Here is a 27381-nt window from a genome sequence, read left to right on the forward strand (position 1 = left end):
TATTGTATAACTCCTCCCTACATTATTTCTTCCAAAATGCATCACTTCGCATTTATCCGGATTAAACTCCATCTGCCACCTCTCCGCCCAATTTTCCAGCCTATCTATATCCTGCTGTATTGCCCGACAATGCTCTTCGCTATCCGCAAGTCCAGCCATCTTCGTGTCATCCGCAAACTTGCTGATTACACCAGTTACACCTTCTTCCAAATCATTTATATATATCACAAATACCAGAGGTCCCAGTACAGAGCCCTGCGGAACACCACTGGTCACAGACCTCCAGCCGGAAAAAGACCCTTCGACCACTACCCTCTGTCTCCTATGGCCAAGTCAGTTCTCCACCCATCTAGCCACTTCTCCTTGTATCCCATGAGCCTTAACCTTCTTAACCAACCTGCCATGTGGGACTTTGTCAAATGCCTTACTGAAATCCATATAGACGACATCCACGGCCCTTCCTTCATCAACCGTTTTTGTCACTAGTTTGCTGCGGACAATGGTATCCAGCCTTCAGGAGAACAGTGACCACGACACCACACAACCCTGCCACAGCAACCTCTGCAAGACGTGCCGGATCATCGACACGGATGCCATCATCTCACGTGATAACACCATCTACCAGGGACACGGTACCTACTCTTGCAACTCGGCCAACGTTGTCTACCTGATACGCTGCAGGAAAGGATGTCCCGAGGCATGGTACATTGGGGAAACCATGCAGATGCTACGACAACGGATGAATGAACACCGCTCGACAATCACCAGGCAAAACTGTTCTCTTCCTGTGGGGGAGCACTTCAGCAGTCATGGGCATTCAGCCTTGGATCTTCAGGTAAGCGTTCTCCAAGGCGGCCTTCACGACACACGACAGCGCAGAGTCGCTGAGCAGAAACTGATAGCCAAGTTCTGCACACGTAAGGACGGCCTAAACCGGGATGTTGGATTTATGTCACATTATCAGTAACCCCCACAGCTTGCCTCCTGGGCTTGTAGAATCTCACTAGCCGTTCTGTCTGGAGACAATACACATCTCTTTAACCTGTGTTGAATGCTCCCTCCACCCACATTATCTGTAGAACCATAGAACCATAGAAAATTACAGCTCAGAAACAGGCCTTTTGGTCCCTCTTGTCTGTGCCGAACCATTTTATGCCTAGTCCCACTGACCTGCACTTGGACCATATCCCTCCACACCCCTCTCATCCATGAACCCGTCCAAGCTTTTCTTAAATGTTAAAAGTGGCCCCGCATTTACCACTTTATCCGGCAGCTCATTCCACACTCCCACCACTCTCTGCGTGAAGAAGCCCCCCCTAATATTCCCTTTAAACTTTTCTCCTTTCACCCTTAACCCATGCCCTTTGGTTTTTTTCTCCCCTAGCCTCAGCAGAAAAAGCCTGCTTGCATTCACTCTATCTATACCCATCAAAATCTTATACACCTCTATCAAATCTCCCCTCAATCTTCTACGCTCCAGGGAATAAAGTCCCAACCTATTCAATCTCTCTCTGTAACTCAGCTTCTCAAGTCCCGGCAACATCCTTGTGAACCGTCTCTGCACTCTTTCAATCTTATTTACATCCTTCCTGTAACTAGGTGACCTTTAAGACCTGGCTGGCTGTAGAGATTTGCATTCTAATTAGTATTCTGTAACTTGATTTCTGTGTCTGTGCACTGTTGGAGAACAGATATCCACTCCATCTGACGAAGGAGCTGTGCTCCGAAAGCTTATGGTATTTGCTACCAAATAAACCTGTTGGACTTTAACCTGGTGTTGTGAGACTTCTTCCTGTTCTATGGCTAAGCCAGTTCTCCATCCATCTAGCTAGCTCACCTTTTATCCCGTGAGATTTAACATTTTGCACCAGCAGCCATGAGGGACCTTGTCAAACGCTTTACTAAAATCCATATAGACGACATCCACGGCCCTTCCCTCGTCAATCGTTTTTGTCACCTCCTCAAAAAACTCAACCAAATTTGTGAGGCATGACCTCCCTCGTACAAAACCATGCTGTCTATCGCTAATGAGATTATTCAGTTCTAAATGCGCATATATCCTATCTCTAAGAATCTTCTCCAACAATTTCCCTACCACGGTCGTTAAGCTCACCGGTCGATAATTACCCGGGTTATCCTTGCTACCCTTCTTAAATAACGGGACCGCATTTGCTATCCTCCAATCCTCTGGGACCTCACCTGTGATGATGTGGAGATGCTGGCGTTGGACTCGGGTAAACACTGTAAGAAGTTTAACAACACCAGGTTAAAGTCCAACAGGTTTATTTGGTAGCAAAAGCCACACAAGCTTTCGGAGCTCCAAGCCCCTTCTTCAGGTGAGTGAGATTATTTGGGGTTATTATAGGAGTGACTCAGCTGAAGAAGGGGCTTGGAGCTCCGAAAGCTTGTGTGGCTTTTGCTACCAAATAAACCTGTTGGACTTTAACCTGGTGTTGTTAAACTTCTTACTGTGTTTACCTCACCTGTGTCCAGAGAAGAGTCAAACATTTCCGTTAGAGGCCCAGCAATTGCATCTTTTGCCTCCCTGAGGAGTCTAGGATAGATGCCATCTGGCCCTGGGGAAATGTCTGTCTTAATGTTTCCTAAAAAACCTAACACTTCCTCCCTTGTAATTGAGATTCTTTCTAACGGGTCAACACATCTCTCTGAGACAATACCAGTCAACATGTCCCTCTCCTTTGTGAATACTGATGCAAAGTATTCGTTTAGGATCTCTCCTACTTCCTTTGGTTCTTAGCATAATTCCCCTCCTTTGTCCCCGAGAGATCCGATTCTTTCCCTAACAACCCTCTTGTTCCTAACGTGGAGGGGGATGACCCTCCAGGGGTAAGCCACGAGGACCAGATCGCCTCCACGGAGACAGGCTCAGGGGTCCGGAAGGGAAAGAAGGGGTTTAGGAGAGCGATAGTTGTGGGGGACGCAATGGTTAGAGGCACGGACAGGCGCTTCTGTGGGACTGAACGAGAATCCAGGATGGTAGTCTGCCTCCCTGGTGCCGGGGTACTGGATGTCTCCGAGAGGGTAGGAAGCATATTTAAAAAGGAAGGTAGTCAAACTGATGTGATTGTACACATTGGTGAAAATGATGTAGGAAGGAAGAGCAGGGGGGTCATACGAGAGAAATTCAGGGAGTTGGGTGCTAGGCTAAAAAGTAAGACCTCCAGGGTAGCAATCTCTGGACTGCTCCCAGTGTCTAGTGCAAGTGAGGCTCGGAACAGGGAGATTCTACTGTTGAACGCGTGGCTAAAGGACTGGTGCAAGAGGGAGGGTTTTAAATTCATAGATAACTGGGAAATCTTCAAGTCAGGATGGCAACTGTACAGAAAGGATGGGTTACACCTTAACTGGAAGGGAGCAAATATCCTGGCTGGGAGTTTTGCGAGAGTGTTTCGGCAGGATTTAAACTAATGTGGCAGGGGGGTGGGGAACAAAACAGGAGGTCAGTAAATACTGAGGCTGGGGTTGAGCTGGGGGCCAGGGCAAGGCTAGCTAAGAAGAGGAGCACTCTGGAGGAGGAGGACCTGACTGGGCCTGGAGGTCTGGAGTGCATCTGCTTCAATGCGAGGAGTGTAACGGGTAAAACAGACGAACTTAGGGCCTTAATGCTTATGCGGAATTTGGATGTGGTTGCGGTGAAGGAAACTTGGTTAAAAGAAGGACAGGACTGGCAGCTGAATATTCCGGGGTATAAGTGTTTTAGGCGAGACAGAGGAGGGGCTCAAAAAGGTGGGGGAGTAGCGATATTAGTTAAGGAGCATATTACCGCGGTGCAGAGGGTAGACAACTTAGAGGGGTCATGTACTGAGTCGCTGTGGGTGGAACTCAGAAACAGGAAGGGTGCAGTCACTATGCTGGGGGTGTACTACAGACCACCCAACAGCCCACGGGAAGTGGAGGAAAGGAGATGTCAGGAGATTCTGGATAGGTGCAGAAAACATAGGGTTGTTGTAGTGGGGGACTTTAATTTCCCTGGCACAGACTGGAAAGTGCTTAGAGCTGGGGGTCCGGACGGGGAGGAATTTGTAAAATGCGTACTGGAAGGTTCTTTGGAACAGTATGAAGATAGCCCGACTAGAGAGGGGGCTATTCTGGACCTAGTTCTGGGAAATGAGCCCGGTCAGGTCGTCAAGGTTTCGGTAGGGGAACATGTGGCAAATAGTGACCACAACTCTGTTAACTTTAGGATAGTAATGGACAAGGATGAGTGCTGTCCTACGGGCAGGGTGCTAAATTGGGGGAAGGCTGACTATAGCCGGATTAGGCAGGAATTGGTGGATGTTGATTGGGAGAGGATGTTCGAGGGTAAGTCCGCGTCTGGCATGTGGGAGTCTTTTAAGGAACTATTGATAAGGCTGCAGGATAGGCATGTGCCTGTAAAAAGGAAAGATAGGAAAGGTAGGATTCGAGAGCCGTGGATAACCAGGGAAATTGAGGATCTGATTAAAATGAAAAGGGAGGCGTACGTTAAGTCCAGGCAACTAAAAACAGATGGAGCTCTGGAGGAATACAGAGAGAGTAGGAAAGATCTCAAACGGGGAGTTAGAAGGGCAAAAAGAGATCACGAGATGTTCTTGGCAGGCAGGATTAAGGAGAATCCTAAGGCATTCTATTCATACGTTAGGAACAAAAGAGTTGTCAGGGAGAAAATCGGACCTCTCAGGGACAAAGGAGGGGAATTATGCTTAGAACCCAAAGGAATAGGGGAGATCCTAAATGAATACTTTGCATCGGTATTCACGAAGGAGAGGGGCGTGTTAACCGGTAGTGTCTCGGAGGGAGGTGTTGACCCGTTCGAGAAAATCTCCATTACAAGAGAGGAAGTGTTAGGTTTTTTAGGGAACATTAAAACTGACAAAGCCCCAGGGCCTGATGGCATCTAAGAACATAAGAACATAAGAAATAGGAGCAGGAGTAGGCCATCTAGCCCCTCGAGCCTGCCCCGCCATTCAATAAGATCATGGCTGATCTGACGTGGATCAGTACCACTTACCCGCCTGATCCCCATAACCCTTAATTCCCTTACCGATCAGGAATCCATCCATCCGCGCTTTAAACATATTCAGCGAGGTAGCCTCCACCACCTCAGTGGGCAGAGAATTCCAGAGATTCACCACCCTCTGGGAGAAGAAGTTCCTCCTCAACTCTGTCTTAAACCGACCCCCCTTTATTTTGAGGCTGTGTCCTCTAGTTTTAACTTCCTTACTAAGTGGAAAGAATCTCTCCGCCTCCACCCTATCCAGCCCCGCATTATCTTATAAGTCTCCATAAGATCCCCCCTCATCCTTCTAAACTCCAACGAGTACAAACCCAATCTCCTCAGCCTCTCCTCATAATCCAAACCCCTCATCTCCGGTATCAACCTGGTGAACCTTCTCTGCACTCCCTCCAATGCCAATATATCCTTCCTCATATAAGGGGACCAATACTGCACACAGTATTCCAGCTGCGGCCTCACCAATCCCCTGTACAGGTGCATCAAGACATCCCTGCTTTTATATTCTATCCCCCTCGCAATATAGGCCAACATCCCATTTGCCTTCTTGATCACCTGTTGTACCTGCAGACTGGGCTTTTGCGTCTCATGCACAAGGACCCCCAGGGTCCCTTTGCACGGTAGCATGTTTTAATTTGTTTCCATTGAGATAGTAATCCCATTTGTTATTATTTCCTCCAAAGTGTATAACCTCGCATTTCTCAACGTTATACTCCATTTGCCATATCCTCGCCCACTCACTCAGCCTGTCCAAATCTCTCTGCAGATCTTCTCCGTCCTCCACACGATTCACTTTTCCACTTATCTTTGTGTCGTCTGCAAACTTCGTTACCCTACACTCCGTCCCCTCCTCCAGATCATCTATATAAATGGTAAACAGTTGCGGCCCGAGTACCGATCCCTGCGGCACGCCACTAGTTACCTTCCTCCAACCGGAAAAACAGCCATTTTATTCCGACATCTATCCTCGACTGCTCAGGGAGACGAGAGATGAAATTGCTGGGCCTCTGACGGAAATCTTTGTCGCTTCTTTGGACACGGGTGAGGTCCCTGAGGATTGGAGGATAGCGAATGTGGTCCCGTTGTTTAAGAAGGGTAGCAGGGATAACCCAGGAAATTATAGGCCGGTGAGCTTGACGTCCGTGGTAGGGAAGTTGTTGGAGAGGATTCTTAGAGACAGGATGTATGTGCATTTAGAACGGAACAATCTCATTAGTGACAGACAGCATGGTTTTGTAAGAGGGAGGTCGTGCCTTACAAATTTGGTGGAGTTTTTTGAGAAAGTGACAAAAACGGTCGATGAAGGAAGGGCCGTGGATGTCGTCTATATGGATTTCAGTAAGGCATTTGACAAAGTCCCACATGGCAGGTTGGTTAAGAAGGTTAAGGCTCATGGCATACAAGGAGAAGTGGCTAGATGGGTGGAGTACACATTTGGAGTACAGCGTCCAGTTCTGGTCGCCGCACTACCAGAAGGACGTGGAGGCATTGGAGAGAGTGCAGAGAAGGTTTACCAGGATGTTGCCTGGTATGGAGGGTCTTAGCTATGAGGAGAGATTGGGTAGACTGGGGTTGTTCTCCTTGGAAAGACGGAGAATGAGGGGAGATCTAATAGAGGTATATAAGATTATGAAGGGTATAGATAGGGTGAACAGTGGGAAGCTTTTTCCCAGGTCGGAGGTGACGATCACGAGGGGTCACGGGCTCAAGCTGAGAGGGGCGAAGTATAACTCAGACATCAGAGGGACGTTTTTTACACAGAGGGTGGTGGGGGCCTGGAATGCGCTGCCAAGTAGGGTGGTGGAGGCAGGCACGCTGACATCGTTTAAGACTTACCTGGATAGTCACATGAGCAGCCTGGGAATGGAGGGATACAAACGACTGGTCTAGTTGGACCAAGGAGCGGCACAGGCTTGGAGGGCCGAAGGGCCTGTTTCCTGTGCTGTACTGTTCTTTGTTCTTTGTATGTATAAAATGCCTTAGGATTCTCCTTAATCCTGTCTGCCAAGGACATTTTGTGACCCCTTTTTGCCCTTCTAACTCCCTGTTTGAGTTCTTTTCTACTTTCTCTGTAATCCTCCAGTGCTCCATCTGTTTTTAGCTGCCTGGACCTCATGTATGCCTCTTTTTTCTTTTTGATTAGACCCACAATTTCACTGGTTATCCACAGCTCCCGAATCCTACCTTTCCTATTCTTCCTCTTTGCAGCCACATGCCTGTCCTGCAGTCCTATCAACTGCTCCTTAAAAGACTCCCACATGCCAGATGTGGATTTACCCTCGAACAGCCTCTCCCAATCAACAGCCACCAAATCCTGCCTAATCCGGCTGTAGTTAGCCTTCCCCCAATTCAGCACCTTACCCATAGGACAACACTCATCTTTTTCCATTACTATCCTAAAGTTTACAGAATTGTGGTCACTATTTGCCACATGTTCCCCTACTGCAACTTTGATGACCTGACCGGGCTCATTCCCCAGTACTAGGTCCAGTATAGCCCCCTCTCTCGTTGGATTGTCAACATATTGTTCCAAAGAACCTTCTTGTACGCATTTTATAAATTCTTCCCCGTCCAGGCCCTCAGCCCTAAGCGATTTCCAGTCTATACAAGGGAAATTAAAGTCTCCCACTACAACAACCCTATTTTTTCTGCACCTGTCCAGAATCTCCTTACATATCCGTTCTCAACTTTCCGTGGGCTGTTGGGAGGCCTGTAGTATACCCCCAGCATAGTGACTGCGCCCTTCCTGTTTCTGAGCTCCACCCACAGTGACTCGTTACCTGATCCTTCCATATTGTCCACCCTCTGTACCGCTGTAATATGCTCCCTAACCAGCATTGCTACTCCCCCACCTCTCCTAGCCCCTTCTCTGTCTCGCCTAAAACACTTATACCCCGGAATATTCAGCTGCCAGTCCTGTCCTTCTTTTAACCAAGTCTCCGTCACTGCAACCACATCCAAGTTCCGCGCAAGCATTAAGGCTCTAAGCTCGTCTGTCTTGCCCGTGACGCTCCTTGCATTGAAGCAGATGCACTCCAGACCTCCAGGCCCACTGAGGTCACCCTCCCCCAGAATGGTCTTCCCCTTAAGACAGCCTTATCTTGGCCCCCACCTCGTCCCCAGCCTCTGTGCTTATTGACCTATTGTTCTGATCCCCACCCCCCGGCCACATTAGTTTAAACCCACCCGAACCACACTCGCAAAACTCCCAGCTGGGATATTCGTGCCCCTCCAGTTAGGTGGGAGTTCAGGTGTTTCTAATGTGTCGGTGCCGACTCGATGGGCTGGATGGCCTCTTCTGCAGTGCACGATTTTTCACTGCCAGGGGGTCAATATGCTGGAACTCCCTTCTGAATAGCAACGTACAAACACCATAGGGACTGCCGCGGTTTAAGAAGACAGCTCCCCACCACCTTCGCAAGGGGCACTTAGGGAAAAAGTCTAGCTTCAACAACACACTATCCTTGAGTTGGCATGGACAAGATGGGCTGAATGGCCTCCTTCTCTGTTGTAAGTTTTCTATGGCTCTATGATAACGCACACACTGGCCTTACACATTGTGGTCTGAATGTCCAGAAACCAATTACCTCATGGATCCGATCATGAAGGGCTGTGCTAGCTGGACTACAATGGCTCCACTTCCCAGCTGATGACAGGTGTAACCAGAATCCCAGTCGTAGTTCTTTGTATCTCCATTTAGGAGAGCATTCCGAGTGCGACTCACCCCTTCAGTCACTGTGGCACTTGCACCAACTGTGGCCATGTTTTCTGTGGGAACTGAAGCATCATTTGTGTTAAATATTTTAAACACAGGGAAAGGTCAAAGGAAGGGATAAAAGGAATAAAACTACAACAAGCTGGAAGTTTCGGTAAGGAGGCCACAGGAACTTTGCCTTTTCTAACTTTTTCTCCCTGTGCGAATTAGTTTTCGCTGCATGACTGGGGTAGAAGCTAGCTATTTGCTGAGTATCTGATAAGTCATTGAGGTGTATTCTATTCCGAAAGTTTAAAAAGAATACAAACTGGTGGTAAATTTTCCAATCGTGGCACGATGGTACAGTGGTTAGCACTGCTACATCCCAGCGCCAGGGGCCCAGGTTCAATTCTGGCCTCGGGTGACTGTGCGGAGTTTGCACGTTCTCCCCGTGCCTGCGTGGGTTTCCTCTCGGCGCTCCAGTTTCCTCCCACAGTCCGAAAGATGTGCTGGTCAGGTGGATTGGCCAAGCTAAATTCTCCCTCAGTGTCAGGGAGACTAGCACGGTAAATATATGGGGTTATGGGGATAGGGCCTGGGTGGGATTGTTGTCGATGCAGGCTCGATGGGCCGAATGGCCTCCTTCTGTATTGTAGGGATTCTATGATTCTAAGGTTAATAAAATATGTAAACAAAATGAAAAGTCCAAAGATGTGCGGGTTAGGTTGATTGGCCAGGTTAAAAATTGTCCCTTAGAGTCCTGGGATGCGTAGGTTAGAGGGATTAGCGGGTAAATTAGCGGGTAAAAAAAGGGATTAGCGGGTAGGGCCTGGGTGGGATTGTGGTCGGTGCAGACTCGATGGGCCGAATGGCCTCCTTCTGCACTGTAGGGTTTCTGATCATTCTGATCATAATTAATTCAGTAGAATAATTGAAGCAATGAATAAAGGCACATTAAGGATGGCAGGAGAGGTGATGTGTTACAGCTGCAGCATGTGGGTGCTCCTATACCAGTGCAATCCACAACAAGCACATCTACACAAAGTGTTTGCTGCTTGAGGAGTTTCAGCTCATCACTGAGCTGGAGGCTGAACTATAAACACGGCAACACATCAGGCATGGCAAAACTTACCTGGATTCTTTGTACCAGGAGGCAGTCCATGTGAATGTAAGACATAGGGGTAGAAGTAGGGCATTCGGCCCATTGAGTCTGCTCTGCCATTCAATAAGACCATGACTGATCTGATAACACTCCACTTTCCCGCTTCATCCCCATAGCCCTCGATTCCCTTACTGATTAAAAATATGTCTATCTCAGCTTTGAACATACAAGATTATGAGGGACTTGGACAGAGTGGATAAAGAGCAGCTGTTCCCCTCAGTTGAAGGGTCAGTCAAGAGGGGACATAGGTTCAAGGTGAGGGGCAGGAGCTCTAGGGGGATGTGAAGAAAAAACCTTTTTACTCAGCAGGTGACGACGTTCTGGAATGCACTGCCTGGGAGGGTGGTAGAGGCGGGATGCCTCACATCATAGAAATCATAGAAACCCTACAGTGCAGAAGGAGGCCATTCGGCCCATCGAGTCTGCACCGACCACAATCCCACCCAGGCCCTACCCCCACATATTTACCCGCTAACCCACGCATCTCAGGACTCTAAGGGGCAATTTTTAACCTGGCCAATCAACCTAACCCGCACATCTTTGGACTGTGGGAGGAAACCGGAGCACCCGGAGGAAACCCACGCAAACACGAGGAGAACGTGCAAACTCCACACAGACAGTGACCCGAGCCGGGAATTGAACCCGGGACCCTGGAGCTGTGAAGCAGCAGTGCTAACCACTGAGCATCCTTTAAAAAGTACCTGGATGAGCACTTGGTACGTCATAATATTCAGGGCTACTCAGGTCAAGTGCTGGCAGATGAGATTAGGTGGGAGTTCAGGTGTTTCTAATGTCTCGGTGCCAAGTCGATGGGCTGAATAGCCTCTTCTGCGCTGCATGAATTCTATGATTCTCTGACCTAGCCTCTACAGCCCTCTGCGATAAAGAATTCCACAGATTCACGACCCTCTGAGAGAAGAAATCCCTCCTCATCTCTGTCTTAAATGGGCGACCCCTTACTCTGGGATAATGCCCTCTGGTCCTAGACTCTCCCACAAGGGGAAATAAACTTTTAGCATCTACCCTGTTAAGCCTCCTGAGAATCCTATATGTCTCACTAAAGTTGCCTCTCATTCTGCTAAACTCAAATGAGTACAGACCCAACCTACTCAACCTCTCCTCATAAGAAAATCCCATCATACATGGTGGGAGCAGACAGGGAGGTGTTGGTCGGTTAAAGGAACCGTGGTGCACTAAAGCTGTGCGGGACCTAGTCGAGAAGAAAAGGAAAGCGTACAAAAGGCTCAGAGAGCTTGGTGAAGATAGGGATTTAGAAGAGTATACGGCTTGTAGGAAGGGACTAAAGAAGGAAATTAGGAGAGCCAGAAGGGGTCACGAGAAGGCACTGGCAGGTAGGATTAAGGAGAACCCTAAGGCGTTCTATAAAGAGTGTGAAGAGTAAAAGGATGAGACGTGACAGAATAGGGCCTATAAAAGGTGAAGGCGGGAAAGTCTGTACAGAACCAGTAGAAATGGCAGAGGTGCTCAATGAGTATTTTGCCTCGGTTTTCACAGAGGAGAAGGACCTGGGTGGATGTACTGCGGGTGTGCGGTGGACGGAAAGGATTGAGTATGTGGACTTTAAGAAAGAGGTTGTGCTGGAATCTTTGAATGACATCAAGATTGATAAGTCGCCGGGTCCGGATGGGATGTACCCCAGGTTATTGTGGGAGGCGAGGGAAGAGATTACAGAGCCTCTGGCGATGATCTTTGCATCGTCGATGGAGGCGGGAGAGGTGCCGGAGGATTTGAGGATTGCGGATGTGGTTCCTATTTTCAAGAAGGGGAATAGGGATAGCCCAGGTAATTACCGACCGGTGAGTCTAACCTCAGTGGTTGGTAAACTGATGGAGAAGATCCTGAGGGACAGGATATATGAGCATTTAGAGATGTTTAGTATGTTCAAGAATACTCAGCATGGCTTTGTCAAGGGCAGATCGTGCCTTACGAACCTGGTGGAGTTCTTCGAAAATGTGACTAAACACATTGACGAAGGGAAGGCGGTAGATGTGGTTTATATGGATTTTAGCAAGGCACTCGATAAGGTCCCCCATGCAAGGCTTCTGGAAAAAGTGAGAGGGCATGGGATCCAAGGGGCTGCTGCCCAGTGGATCCAGAACTGGCTTGCCCAAAGGAGGCAAAGAGTGGGTATAGATGGGTCTTTTTCTAAATGGAGGTCGGTCACCAGTGGTGTGCCCCAGGGATCTGTTCTGGGACCCTTGCTGTTTGTCATTTTCATAAATGACCTGGATGAGGAAGCGGCGGGATGGGTTGGTAAGTTTGCTGACGACATGAAGGTTGGTGGGGTTGTGGATAGTCTGGAGGGATGTCAGAAGTTACAGAGGGACATAGATAGGATGCAAGACTGGGCGGACAAGTGGCAGATGGACTTCAACCCAGATAAATGCACCGTGGTCCATTTTGGTAGGTCAAATGGGATGAAGGAGTACAATATAAAGGGAAAGACTCTTAGTAGTGTAGAGGATCAGAAGGACCTTGGGGTCCGGGTCCATAGGACTCTGAAATCGGCCCCGCAGGTGGAGGAGGTGGTTAAGAAGGCGTATGGTGTGCTGGCCTTTATCAATCGAGGGATTGAGTTTAGGAGTCCGGGGATAATGATGCAGCTATATAAGACCCTCGTCAGACCCCACTTGGAGTACTGTGCTCAGTTCTGGTCGCCTCACTATAGGAAGGATGTGGAAAAGATTGAAAGGGTGCAGAGGAGATTTACAAGGATGTTGCCTGGATTGAGTGGCATGCCTTATGAGGATAGGCTGAGGGAGCTCGGTCTTTTCTCCTTGGAGAGACGTAGGATGAGAGGAGACCTAATAGAGGTGTATAAGATGTTGAGAGGCATAGATCGGGTGGACTCTCAGAGGCTTTTTCCCAGGGTGGAAATGGCTGCTACGAGAGGACACAGGATTAAGGTGCTGGGGGGTAGGTACAGGGGAGATGTTAGGGGTAAGTTTTTCACACAGACTGTGGAGGGCGAGTGGAATCGGTTGCCGTCAGTGGTGGTGGAGGCGAACTCAATAGGGTCTTTTAAGAGACTCCTGGATGAGTACATGGAGCTTAATAGGATGGAGGGTTATAGGTAGGTCTCGAAGGTAGGGATGTGTTCGGCACAACTTGTGGGCTGAAGGGCCTGTTTGTGCTGTAGTTTTTCTATGTTTCTATGGGATCGACCCAGTGAACCTTCTCTGGACTACTTCCAGTGCCAGTACATCTTTCCTTAGACAAGGAAACTGTAGTTTCTAAGTGTGACTGAAACGATTCACAGGATTTCACATGATGGTCTAATAAGTGCCTTGTATAGCTTTTAACAAGCTTTCACTATTTTTATACTCCATCCCTTCTGAAATAACAGTTAACATTCCGTTTTTTTCCCTATTACCCGCTGAACTTGTATGCTAACTTTATATGATTTATGCACAAGGAACCCCAAATCTCTCTGTGCTTTCTGGAGCCTATATCTATTTAAATAATATTTGCCAAATTAACTGGAATCAACTTAGTGTGAAAGAATTAATTTTTAAAGTGTATTCCGCAGAGCTTTTTGTGCCAGTATGTAGATAGTCCCACTCAGGATAGGACAGACCTAGACCTAACCCGAGGGAATGAAGCCGGGCAAGTGATCAAAGGGTCAGTGGACGAGCATTTTGGGGATACTGACCATAACTCAAAGTCATTCTGGAAAGGGAGAATAGAACATAGAACAGTACAGCACAGAACAGGCCCTTCGGCCCACAATGTTGTGCCGAGCTTTGTCTGAAACCAAGATCAAACTATCCCACTCCCTATCATCCTGGTGTGCTCCATGTGCCTATCCAATAACCGCTTAAATGTTCCTAAAGTGTCTGACTCCACTATCACTGCAGGCAGTCCATTCCACACCCCAACCACTCTCTGCATAAAGAACCTACCTCTGATATCCTTCCTATATCTCCCACCATGAACCCTATAGTTATGCCCCCTTGTAATAGCTCCATCCACCCGAGGAAATAGTCTTTGAACGTTCACTCTATCTATCCCCTTCATCATTTTATACACCTCTATTAAGTCTCCCCTCAGCCTCCTCCGCTCCAGAGAGAACAGCCCTAGCTCCCTCAACCTTTCCTCATAAGACCTACCCTCCAAACCAGGCAGCATCCTGGTAAATCTCCTCTGCATTCTTTCCAGCGCTTCCACATCCTTCTTATAGTGAGGTGACCAGAACAGCACACAATATTCCAAATGTGGTCTCACCAAGGTCCTGTACAGTTGCAGCATCACCCCATGGCTCTTGAACTCCAACCCCCTGTTAATAAAAGCTAACACACTATAGGCCTTCTTCACAGCTCTATCCACTTGAGTGGCAACCTTTAGAGATCTGTGGATATGGACCCCAAGATCTCTCTGTTCCTCCACAGTCTTTAGAACCCTACCTTTGACCCTGTAATCCACATTTAAATTAGTCCTACCAAAATGAATCACCTCACATTTATCAGGGTTAAACTCCGTTTGCCATTTTTCAGCCCAGCTTTGCATCCTTTCTATGTCTCTTTGCAGCCTACAACAGCCCTCCACCTCATCCACTACTCAACCAATCTTGGTGTCATCAGCAAATTTACTGATCCACCCTTCAGCCCCCTCCTCTCAGTCATTAATAAAAATCACAAAGAGCAGAGGACCAAGCACTGATCACTGTGGCACTCCACTAGCAACCTGCCTCCAGTCCGAAAAGTTTCCATCCACTACCACCCTCTGTCTTCGATCAGATAGCCAGTTACCTATCCAATCGGCCAACTTTCCCTCTATCCCACACCTCCTCACTTTCATCATAAGCCGACCATGGGGGACCTTATCAAACGCCTTACTAAAATCCATGTATGTGACATCAACTGCCCTACCTTCATCAACACACTTAGTTACCTCCTCAAAAAATGCAATCAAATTTGTGAGGCTCGACTTGCCCTTCACGAATCCGTGCTGACTATCCCGGATTAATCCGCATCTTTCTAAATGGTCGTAAATCCCATCCCTAAGGACCTTTTCCATCAATTTACCAACCACCGAAGTAAGACTAACCGGTCTATAATTACCAGGGTCATTTCTATTCCCTTTCTTAAACAGAGGAACAACATTCACCACTCTCCAGTCCTCTGGCACCATCCCCGTGGACAGTGAGGACCCAAAGATCAAAGCCAAATGCTCTGCAATCTCATCCCTTCCCTCCCAAAGAATCCTCGGATATATTTCATCAGACCCAGGGGACCTCACCCTGGTCATTCTTTTATTCCTCACATAAGAGTAAAAAGCCTTGGGGTTTTCCTTGAGTCGACCCACCAAGGACTTCTCATGTCCCCTCCTAGCTCTCCTAAGCCCCTTTTTTAGCTCATTCCTTGCTAACTTGTAACCCTCAATCGAGCCATCTGAACCTTGTTTCCTCATCCCTACATAAGCTTCCCTCTTCCTTTTCACAAGACATTCCACCTCTTTCGTGAACCATGGTTCCCTCACTCCATAAGACCATAAGACATAGGAGCGGAAGTAAGGCCATTCGGCCCATCGAGTCCACTCCACCATTCAATCATGGTTGATTTCAACTCCATTTACCCGCTCTCTCCCCATAGCCCTTAATTCCTCGAGAAATCAAGAATTTATCAATTTCTGTCTTGAAGACGCTCAACGTCTCGGCCTCCACAGCCCTCTGTGGCAATGAATTCCACAGACCCACCACTCTCTGGCTGAAGAAATTTCTCCTCATCTCTGTTCTAAAGTGACTCCCTTTTATTCTAAGGCTGTGCCCCCGCGTCCTAGTCTCCCCTGTTAATGGAAACAACTTCCCTACGTCCATCCTATCTAAGCCGTTCATTACCTTGTAAGTTTCTATCAGATCTCCCCTCAACCTCCTAAACTCCAATGAATATAATCCCACGATCCTCAGACGTTCATCGTATGTCAGGCCTACCATTCCTGGGATCATCCGTGTGAATCTCCGCTGGACCCGCTCCAGTGCCAGTATGTCCTTCCTGAGGTGTGGGGCCCAAAATTGCTCACAGTACTCCAAATGGGGCCTAACCAGTGCTTTATAAAGCCTCAGAAGTACATCCCTGCTTTTGTATTCCAAGCCTCTTGAGATAAATGACAACATTACATTTGCTTTCTTAATTACGGACTCAACCTGCAAGTTTACCTTTAGAGAATCCTGGACTAGGACTCCCAAGTCCCTTTGCACTTTAGCATTATGAATTTTGTCACCGTTTAGAAAATAGTCCATGCCTCTATTCTTTTTTCCAAAGTGTACGACCTCGCACTTGCCCACGTTGAATTTCATCAGCCACTTCTTGGACCACTCTCCTAAACTGTCTAAATCTTTCTGCAGCCTCCCCACCTCCTCAATACTACCTGCCCCTCCACCTATCTTTGTATCATCGGCAAACTTGGCCAGAATGCTCCCAGTCCCGTCATCTAGATCGTTAATATATAAAGAGAACAGCTGTGGCCCCAACACTGAACCCTGCGGGACACCACTTGTCACCGGTTGCCATTCTGAGAAAGAACCTTTTATCCCAACTCTCTGCCTTCTGTCTGACAGCCAATCGGCCATTTCCTCCCTGCCTGACAGGGACATACCTATCAAGGACATCCAGTATTTGTTCCTTGAAAAAGTTCCACTTTTCATTAGTGCCTTTCTCTGACAGTTTCTGTTCCCATCTTATGCCCCCTAATTCTTGCCTAATCGCATCATAATCACCTCTCCCCCAATTGTAAACCTTGCCCTGCCGTACGGCCCTATCCCTCTCCATTGCAATAACAAAAGACACCGAATTGTGGTCACTATCTCCAAAGTGCTCTCCCACAACCAAATCTAACACTTGGCCCGGTTCATTTCCCAGTACCAAATCCAATGTGGCCTCACCTCTTGTCGGCCTATCCACATATTGTGTCAGGAAACCCTCCTGCACACACTGCACAAAAACTGCCCCATCCGAACTATTTGACCGACAAAGGTTCCAATCAATATTTGGAAAGTTAAAGTCCCCCATGACAACTACCCTGTGACCCCCACACATATCCATAATCTGCTTAGCAATTTCTTCCTCCACATCTCTATTACTATTTGGGGGCCTATAGTAAACTCCTAACAACGTGACCGCTCCTTTCCTATTTCTAACTTCAGCCCATATTACCTCAGTGTGCAGATCCCCTCGAAGTGCCTTTCCGCAGCCGTTAAACTATCCTTGATTAACAATGCCACTCCTCCACCTCTTTTACCAGCTTCACTACACTTACTGAAACATCTATACCCCGGAACGTCCAACAACCATTCCTGTCCTTGTTCTACCCACGTCTCCGTAATGGCCACAACATCGTAGTTCCAAGTATCAATCCACGCCCCAAGTTCATCTACTTTGTTCCGGATGCTCCTTGCATTTAAGTAGACACACTTCAACCCACCTTCCTGTCCACCGGTACCCATCCTTGACGTTGATACCTTCCCCAACACCTCACCACCCTCAACACTGACTTCTGGACTACAACTCCTTTTCCCACTCCCCTGACAAATTAGTTTAAACCCCCCTGAAGAGCCATAGCAAATTTCCCTCCCAGGATATTGGTGCCCCTCTGGTTCAGGTGTACCCCAGGGATTCGCAGCCTGCATTCCGGGTAACGGTAAGAGGATAAATACTTTACCCCAGGGATTCGCAGCCTGCATTCCGGGTAACGGTAAGAGGATAAATACTTTACCCCAGGGATTCGCGGCCTACATTCGGGTAATGGTAAGAGTATAAATACTTTACCACGGGGATTCGCGGACGACATTTTGGGTGACCGTAAGAGTATAAATACTTTACATAAGAACATAAGAACATAAGAAATAGGAGCAGGAGTAGGCCATCTAGCCCCTCGAGCCTGCCCCGCCATTCAATAAGATCATGGCTGATTTGACGTGGATCAGTACCACTTACCCGCCTGATACCCATAACCCTTAATTCCCTTACCGATCAGGAATCCATCCATCCGCGCTTTAAACATATTCAGCGAGGTCGCCTCCACCACCTCAGTGGGCAGAGAATTCCAGAGATTCACCACCCTCTGGGAGAAGAAGTTCCTCCTCAACTCTGTCCTAAACCGACCCCCCTTTATTTTGAGGCTGTGTCCTCCAGTTTTAACTTCCTTACTAAGTGGAAAGAATCTCTCCGCCTCCACCCTATCCAGCCCCCGCATTATCTTATAAGTCTCCATAAGATCCCCCCTCATCCTTCTAAACTCCAACGAGTACAAACCCAATCTCCTCAGCCTCTCCTCGTAATCCAAATCCCTCATCTCCGGTATCAACCTGGTGAACCTTCTCTGCACTCCCTCCAATGCCAATATATCCTTCCTCATATAAGGGGACCAATACTGCACACAGTATTCCAGCTGCGGCCTCACCAATGCCCTGTACAGGTGCATCAAGACATCCCTGCTTTTATATTCTATCCCCCTCGCAATATAGGCCAACATCCCATTTGCCTTCTTGATCACCTGTTGTACCTGCAGTCTGGGCTTTTGCGTCTCATGCACAAGGACCCCCAGGTCCCTTTGCACGGTAGCATGTTTTAATTTGTTTCCATTGAGATAGTAATCCCATTTGTTATTATTTCCTCCAAAGTGTATAAGGTGGCGAGATTCTTCCCACTTAGAAGGGAAACCAGAACTCGCGAGCACAGCCTCAATATAAGGGGGGGCTGGTTCAGAACAGAGTTGAGGGGGAACCTCTTCTCTCAGAGGGTAGTGAATCTCTGGAATTCTCTGCCCATTGAAGTGGTGGAGGCTTCCTCGTTGAATATGTTTAAATCACGGGTAGATAGTTTTCTGATCGATAAGGGAATTAGGGGATATGGGGAGCAGGCGGGTAAGTGGAACTGATTCGCTTCAGCTCAGCCATGATCTTGTTGAATGGCGGGGCAGGCTCGAAGGGCCAGATGGCCTACTCCTGCTCCTATTTCTTATGTTCTTATGTTCTTAACATAGGGGACATAGCTTTAAATTGAGGGGTGAGAGATATAGGACAGATGTTAGAGGTAGGTTCTTTACTCAGAGAGTAGTAAGGGCGTGGAATGCCCTGCCCGCAGCAGTAGTGGACTCGTCAACATTAAGAGCATTCAAATCGTTGTTGGATAAACATATGGATGATATTGGAATAGTGTAGATTAGAGGGGCTTTAGATTGGTTCCACTGGTCGGCGCAACATCGAGGGCCCAAGGGACTGTACTGCGATGTAATGTTCTATGTTAACCAGTCGTGCAACTCCCCCACCCCTTTTACATCCCCCTCTATCCCGCCTGAAACATCTGTATCCTGGATATTCTGGGTCATGTCGATATCAAAAGGAGGTGGTATTGGACGCATTACAAAGCATTAAAGTAGATAAGTCCCCAGGGCCTGATGGGATCTACTCCAGAATATTGAGGGAGGCAAGGGCGGAAATTACTGGGGCCTTGACAGAAATCTTTGTATCCTCATTGGCTACAAGTGAAGTTCCAGAGGACTGGAGGATAGACAATGTTGTTCCATTGTTTACAAAGGGCAGGAGGGATAATCCAGAAAATTATAGCCGGCGAGCCTTACGTCAGTGGGAGGGAAATTATTGGAAAAGATTCTTAGGGACAGGATTTACTCACATTTGGAAACAAATGGACTTATTAGTGATAGATAGCATGGTTTTGTGAAGGGGAGGTGGTGCCTCACTAATTTGGTCGAGTTTTTCGAGGAGGTGATGAAGATGATAGATGGGGGTAAGGTAGTGAATGTTGTATACACGGACTTCAGTAAAGCCTTTGACAAGGTACCACATGGTAGATTGGTGCGAAAGGTGAAGTCACACAGGTTAGAGGAGAGCTGGCAAGATGGATACAGAACTGGCTTGGCCATAGAAGACAGAGGGTAGCAGTAGGGGTTTTCTGAATGGAAGGCTGTGACTAGCGGTGTTCCACAGGGATCAATTCTGGGACCTTTGTTGTTTGTAGTGTATAAATGATTTGGAGGAAAATGTAGCTGGTTCGCAGCTACAAGTTCGCAGACAACACAAAAATTGGTGAAGTTGCGGATAGTGAAGACGATTGTCAGAGGATACAGCAAAATGTAGACTTTGGCGGAGAAATGGCAGATGGAGTTTAATTTGGACAATGTGAAATAATGCATTTTGGAAGGTCCAATGCATGTAGGAATTATACAGTAAATGGTAGAACCCTTAGGAGTACTGACAAGCAGAGAGATCTGGGTGTACATGTCCACCAATCACTGAAAGTGGCAACACAGGTGGATAAGGTAGTCAAGAAGGCATATGGCATGCTTGCCTTCATTGGTCAGGGCATTGAGTATAAAAATTGGTAAGTTATGCTGCAGCTATACAGAACCTTAGTTAGGCCTCATTTAGAATATTGTGTCCAATTTTGGTTGCCACACTACCAGAAGAATCTGGATGCTTTGGAGAGGGTACAGAAGAGGTTTATCAGTATGTTTCCTGGTCTGGAGGGTATTAGCTGTGAGGAGAGGTTGGATGAACTTGGTTTGTTCTCACTTGAACGACGGAGGTTGAGGGGTGGGTGACCTGATAGAGGTTTACAAGATTATGAGTGTCATGGACAGAGTGGATAGTCAGATGCTCTTTCCTAGGGTAGAAAAGTCAAGTACTGGGGAACATGGGCTTAAGGTGCGTGGGGAACAGTTTAGAGGAGATGTGCAAGGTACGTTTTTTACACAGAGGGTGGTGAATGTGTAGAACACGCTGCCCGGAAGGTGGTGGGAGTAGGTACAATAGCGGCATTTAAGGGGCAACTAGACGCATAAATGAATAGGATGGGAATGGAAGGATACGGATAGTTCCCAGGAGCAGGCTGAGGGCAAGAGAGCTGGTTTTCTGACTTTAATTAATTATTTATTTTTTCAGTTAATTTTGGGTTTAAAATCGGAGGTTTTTTCAAAACCGGAAGTAGGCCCAGGAGAGGCCTGGGGAAGTTTTTGGAGGGTTTAAAAGCGCACCAAAGTATAGAGCGGGCAGCAGAGTGAGTGGGAAGTTGAGTGAGCTGTCAGGGCTTTGGCTCACAGGGCTTGGACGAGCAGGGGTGAGTTTTTGTTTCCTTACACTCTTATTAACTTTTCACTGTCTTACTTGACATAAAGTGTCCAGTATGAGTGTGAAGCCAGTGTGTTGTTCCCAGTGTAGGATGTGGGAGGTCCTGGAGGCATCTGGCCTCCCGGACATCCACATCTGTGAGGGGTGTGTCGAGCTGCGGTTCCTGAGGGACCGTGTTAGGGAGCTGGAACTGCAGCTCGAGGATCTTAGGCTGATGAGGGAGAATGAGGAGGTGATAGACAAGAGCTATCATCAGGTGGTCACACCAGGGCCACGGGAGGAGGCCAAGTGGGTGACGGCCAGGAAGGGTAAGGCTAGGGTGGTTGAGAGCACCCCGGTGGATTTGCCCCTGCACAACAAGTACTCCTGCTTGAGTACTGCTGGGGGGGACAGCCCGCCTGGGGGAAGCAGCAGTGGCCGTGTCTCCGGAGTGGAGTCCAGCCCTGTAACTCAGAGGGCTAAGGAAAAGAGGAGGAAGGCGGTATTAATCGGGGACTCGATGGTGAAGGGGACAGACAGGCGTTTCTGCGGAGGTAGGCGGGAGTCTCGCATGGTGGTCTGCCTCCCTGGGGCCGGGATCCAGGATGTCGCTAGTCGCGTCCCGGAAATCCTGAGGTGGGAGGGAGAGGAGCCTGAGGTAGCGGTACATATTGGTACCGCTGATGTGGGTAGGAAGGGAGAAGGGGTCATGAAAAGGGAGTACAGGGAATTAGGGAGACAGCTGAGAAAGAGGAAAGCAAAGGTAGTAATCTCAGGATTACTGCCTGTGCCACGGGAAGGTGAGGGCAGGAATGGAGTGAGGTGGAAGATGAATGTGTGGCTGAGGGACTGGTGCAGGGGGCAGGGATTCAGGTTCCTGGACCATTGGGACCTCTTTAGGGGCAGGGGTGATCTGTATACAAAAAATGGGTGGAACTTGAATCACAGGGGGACCAATATCCTGGCCGGTAGGTTGGCTAAGGCTACTGGGGAGAATTTAAACTAGATAGGTTGGGGGGAGGGGAGCTAGAAGAGTTGACTAGGATCAAGGAACTAATTGATGGGGGGGAGGATGCAGGGGTAAGGGGAATTACAAAATTAATGGTAGAGGAGAGGGTGCAAGTGAATGAAGGCGGTAATTTAGATAAGGGAGTAGAGGGAGAGGGTGTTCGCGACTCATCAAAGCGGGTCCAGATAAAAGCTGGAATAAGGACACTTTGCCTGAATGCACGAAGCATTCGGAACAAGGTAAATGAGTTGATGGTGCAGATCAGCACAAGTGGGTACGATCTCGTGGCCATTACAGAAACGTGGCTGAAAGGTGACCAGGATTGGGAGATGAATATCCAGGGGTATCAGGCGTTTAGGAAGAATAGACAGGAAGGAAAAGGTGGTGGGGTCGCGCTATTAATAAGAGATAATATCAGGGTCGTACTGAGGGATGACATAGGCTCTGAGGAACAAAACGTGGAATCATTATGGGTAGAGATGAGGAATAGTAGAGGGAGAAAGACACTAGTAGGTGTGGTATATAGGCCCCCAAATAATAATGTTGAGGTAGGGAGGGCTATAAACAAGCAGATAAGGGATGCGTGTAAAAACGGAACGGCAATAATCGTGGGGGACTTCAACATGCACATTGACTGGCAGACTCAAGTCGGTAAGGGTGGAATGGAGGAAGAGTTCTTAGAATGCTGTCGGGATAGTTTCCTTGAACAGCATGTTACGGAACCGACGAGGGAACGAGCTATTTTGGATCTGGTATTGTGTAACAAGGTAGGTAGAATTAAGGATCTTATTGTGAAGGACCCTCTTGGGTCTAGTGACCACAATATGGTCGAATTTCTGATTCAGATGGAAGAGGAGAAAGTTTGGTCCCAAACCAGTGTCCTCTGTTTGAACAGAGGGAAATATGATAGGATGAGGGATGAATTGGCTAAGGTAGACTGGGAGAGCAGGCTAGCAGGTAGGATAGCTGAGGAACAGTGGAGGATTTTTAAGGAGATCCTTTTCAGTTCTCAGCAAAAATATATTCCAGCAAAAAACAAGGATTGTAAGAAAAGGGAGAACCAGCCGTGGATAACGAAGGAAATAAAGGAGAGTATTAAAATAAAAACAGCTGCGTCCAGAGTGGCCAAAAATAGTGGAGAAACAAGTGATTGGGAAAAATTTAAGAAACAACAAAGAGACTAAGAAAGCGATAAAGAAAGGAAGGATAGACTATGAAGCTAGGCTAGCAATTAATATAAAAAATGATAGTAAAAGTTTTTATAAATATATAAAAAGGAATAGAGTGGCTAGAGTGAATGTTGGACCCTTGGAGGACGAGAGGGAGGAGTTAATAGTGGGAAATGAGGATATGGCTGAGTCTTTAAATAAGTTTTTTGTGTCGGTCTTCACGGTGGAGGACACAAATAGTTTGCCAAATATTAACGATAGAGGGTTGGCAGCAGGAGAAATACTTAATACAATTAATGTTACCAGAGAGGCAGTGCTGGGTAGATTAATGGGACTGAAGGTGGACAAGTCCCCGGGTCCGGATGGAATGCATCCCAGGGTATTGAAAGAAATGTCAGAGGTAATAGTGGATGCGTTAGTGATTATTTATCAAAACTCGTTGCATTCTGGGGTAGGACCGGTTGATTGGAAAACGGCTAATGTTACGCCGCTGTTTAAAAAAGGAAGGAGACAAAAGGCGGGTAACTATAGGCCGGTCAGCTTAACGTCTGTAGTAGGGAAAATGCTGGAATCCATTATTAAAGAGGAGATAGCAGGGCATCTGGATAGAAATGGTTCGATCAATCAGACGCAGCATGGAATCATGAGGGGAAAGTCGTGCTTGACGAACATGTTGGATTTTTATGAAGATGTGACGAGGGCGGTTGATGGAGGAGAACCGGTCGATGCGGTGTTTTTGGATTTCCAAAAGGCGTTTGATAAGGTGCCCCATAAAAGGCTGCTGAAGAAGATTAGGGCACACGGAGTTGGGGGTAGTGTGTTAAAGTGGATTGGGGACTGGCTATCCGACAGGAAGCAAAGAGTCGGAATAAATGGGTGTTTTTCCGGTTGGAGGAAGGTAACTAGTGGCGTGCCGCAGGGATCGGTACTCGGGCCGCAACTATTTACCATTTATATAGATGATCTGGAGGAGGGGACGGAGTGTAGGGTAACGAAGTTTGCAGACGACACAAAGATAAGTGGAAAAGTGAATCGTGTGGAGGACGGAGAAGATCTGCAGAGAGATTTGGACAGGCTGAGTGAGTGGGCGCGGATATGGCAAATGGAGTATAACGTTGATAAATGCGAGGTTATACACTTTGGAGGAAATAATAACAAATGGGATTACTATCTCAATGGAAACAAATTAAAACATGCTACCGTGCAAAGGGACCTGGGGGTCCTTGCGCATGAGATGCAAAAGCCCAGTCTGCAGGTACAACAGGTGATCAAGAAGGCAAATTGGATGTTGGCCTATATCGCGAGGGGGATAGAATATAAAAGCAGGGATGTCTTGATGCACCTGTACAGGGCATTGGTGAGGCCGCAGCTGGAATACTGTGTGCAGTATTGGTCCCCTTATATGAGGAAGGACATATTGGCATTGGAGGGAGTGCAGAGAAGGTTCACCAGGTTGATACCGGAGATGACGGGTTTGGATTATGAGGAGAGGCTGAGGAGATTGGGGTTGTACTCGTTGGAGTTTAGAAGGATGAGGGAGGATCTTATGGAGACTTATAAGATAATGCGGGGGCTGGATAGGGTGGAGGCGGAGAGATTCTTTCCACTTAGTAAGGAAGTTAAAACTAGAGGACACAGCCTCAAAATAAAGGGGGGTCGGTTTAAGACAGAGTTGAGGAGGAACTTCTTCTCCCAGGGGGTGGTGAATCTCTGGAATTCTCTGCCCACTGAGGTGGTGGAGGCTACCTCGCTGAATATGTTTAAAGCGCGGATGGATGGATTCCTGATCGGTAAGGGAATTAAGGGTTATGGGGATCAGGCGGATAAGTGGTACTGATCCACGTCAGATCAGCCATGATCTTATTGAATGGCGGGGCAGGCTCGAGGGGCTAGATGGCCTACTCCTGCTCCTATTTCTTATGTTCTTATGACTCCGTAAGTACATACGGGGTTTTGTTTTGTTTAGTTCGGGCATCATGGACAGTTTGGGTGGAAGGGCCTGTTTCCATACTGTAAACCTCTACGACTCGATGACTCTAATCTGAAATCCACCCCCTCACACCATCACTTGAGCCACGTAATCATCCTATCATTCGTAATGAGTTGAATGGTTATGTAGAGTGGGCAGGAAAGTGGAGCTGAGGCTATGATTGGATTGAATGGTGCAGTAGACTTGAGGGGCTGAGCTGCCGATTCCTTTCCCTAGTTCTTATGTACTTAAAGTTGACAAGGCACTGGGACTGGGTGAGATGAATCCAAGATTTACAGAATCATACAGTGTGGAAGAGGCTCTTAGGCCTATCGACTTGGCACCGACACATTAGAAACACCTGAACTCCCATCTAATCCCATCTGCCAGCACTTGGCCCATAGCCCTGAATATTATGATGTGCCAAGTGCTCATCCTGGTACTTTTTAAAGGATGTGAGGGGAGGCAATGGTCTGGTGGTATTATCGAAGACTATTAATCCAGAAACTAATGTTCTGGGGATCTGGGTTCAAATCCCGCCACAGCAGGTGATGGAATTTGAATTCAATAAAAAATACTTGGTCTGGCCAACAGGTGACTGCAGAGCCTTAACAATGTGGTTTGACTCCCTGCCCTTGGGCAACTAGGGATGGGCAATAATTGCTGGCCAGCCAGTGACGCCCATGTCCCATGAACAAATAAAAAAAAGGCAAACCGCCTCTACCATCGTCCCAATCTCACATCCCCACTAAACCACCTGCCTCTCACCTTGAACCTATGTTCCCTCGTGACTGACCCTTCAACTAAGGGGAACAGCTGCTCCTTATCCACTCTGTGCATTTCTCTCATAATCTTGAACACCTCGATCAGGTCGGCCCTCAATCTTCTCTGCTCCAATGAAAATAAAGAACAGTACAGTACAGGAACAGGCCCTTCGGCCCTCCTATCTAGACCAACTGCCTGTATCGCTCTATTCCCCATCTGTCCATGTCTCTATCTAGATAACGAGGCAAGTTTTTTACACAGAGATTGGTGGATGCCTGGAACTTGCTGTTGGGGGAGGCAAGGAGGAATTGGTAGGGCTAGGGAAGGAGGCAAGGAGGAATTGGTAGGGCTAGGGAACCGTGGTGCACCAAAAAAGTTTCTTTGTTGGTTAAAAAGAAAAAGGAGGCTTATGTTCGGATGAGACGTGAGCACTCGGGTAGTGCACTAGAAAGCTTTAGATTGGCTAAGAGGGAGTTGAAGAGCGAGCTTAGAAGGGCTAAAAGGGGACATGAGAAGACTTTGGCGGATAGGGTTAAAGAGAATCCTAAGGCGTTCTATAGGTACGTCAAGAACAGAAGGTTGGTTAGGGCAAGTTTAGGGCCAGTTATAGATGGCAGAGGGAAGTTATGTGTGGAACCGGAGGAGATTGGTGAAGCATTGAACCAATATTTCTCTTCGGTGTTCACGCAAGGGGACATGAATATAGCTGAGGAGGACACTGGGTTGCAAGGGAGTAGAATAGACAGTATTACAGTTGATAAGGAGGATGTGCAGGATATTCTGGAGGGTCTGAAAATAGATAAATCCCCTGGTCCGGATGGGATTTATCCAAGGATTCTCTGGGAGGCAAGAGAAGTGATTGCAGAGCCTCTGGCTCTGATCTTCAGGTCGTCGTTGGCCTCTGGTATAGTACCAGAAGATTGGAGGTTAGCGAATGTTGTCCCATTGTTTAAGAAGGGGAACAGAGACTTCCCCGGGAATTATAGACCGGTGAGTCTCACTTCTGTTGTCGGCAAGATGTTGGAAAAAATTATAAGGGATAGGATTTATAGTTATTTGGAGAGTAATGAATTGATAGGTGATAGTCAGCATGGTTTTGTGGCAGGTAGGTCGTGCCTTACTAACCTTATTGAGTTTTTTGAGAAAGTGACCAAGGAGGTGGATGGGGGCAAGGCAGTGGACGTGGTATATATGGATTTTAGTAAGGCGTTTGATAAGGTTCACCATGGTAGGCTTCTGCAGAAAATGCAGATGTATGGGATTGGGGGTGATCTAGGAAATTGGATCAGGAATTGGCTAGCGGATAGGAAACAGAGGGTGGTGGTTGATAGTAAATATTCATCATGGAGTGCGGTTACAAGTGGTGTACCTCAGGGATCTGTTTTGGGGCCACTGCTGTTTGTAATATTTATTAATGATCTGGATGAGGGTATAGTTGGGTGGATTAGCAAATTTGCTGATGACACCAAAGTCGGTGGTGTGGTAGACAGTGAGGAAGGGTGTCGTAGTTTGCAGG

At 47.6% G+C, this 27381-nt stretch overlaps 1 protein-coding gene across 1 annotated transcript in view; it reads right to left on the reverse strand.

Moving 5' to 3' along the window:
* btbd9 (BTB (POZ) domain containing 9) overlaps positions 1-27381 on the reverse strand; it is a 260082-nt gene that overhangs the window by 89515 nt on the left and 143186 nt on the right. The window contains exon 4 of the mRNA XM_078212112.1: positions 8602-8791. Coding sequence (XP_078068238.1) covers positions 8602-8791 — 190 coding nt within the window. The remainder of the gene's footprint in view (positions 1-8601; positions 8792-27381) is intronic.

This window comes from Mustelus asterias, chromosome 5, assembly GCF_964213995.1.
Source record: "Mustelus asterias chromosome 5, sMusAst1.hap1.1, whole genome shotgun sequence".
NCBI classification, from domain to species: domain Eukaryota; kingdom Metazoa; phylum Chordata; class Chondrichthyes; order Carcharhiniformes; family Triakidae; genus Mustelus; species Mustelus asterias.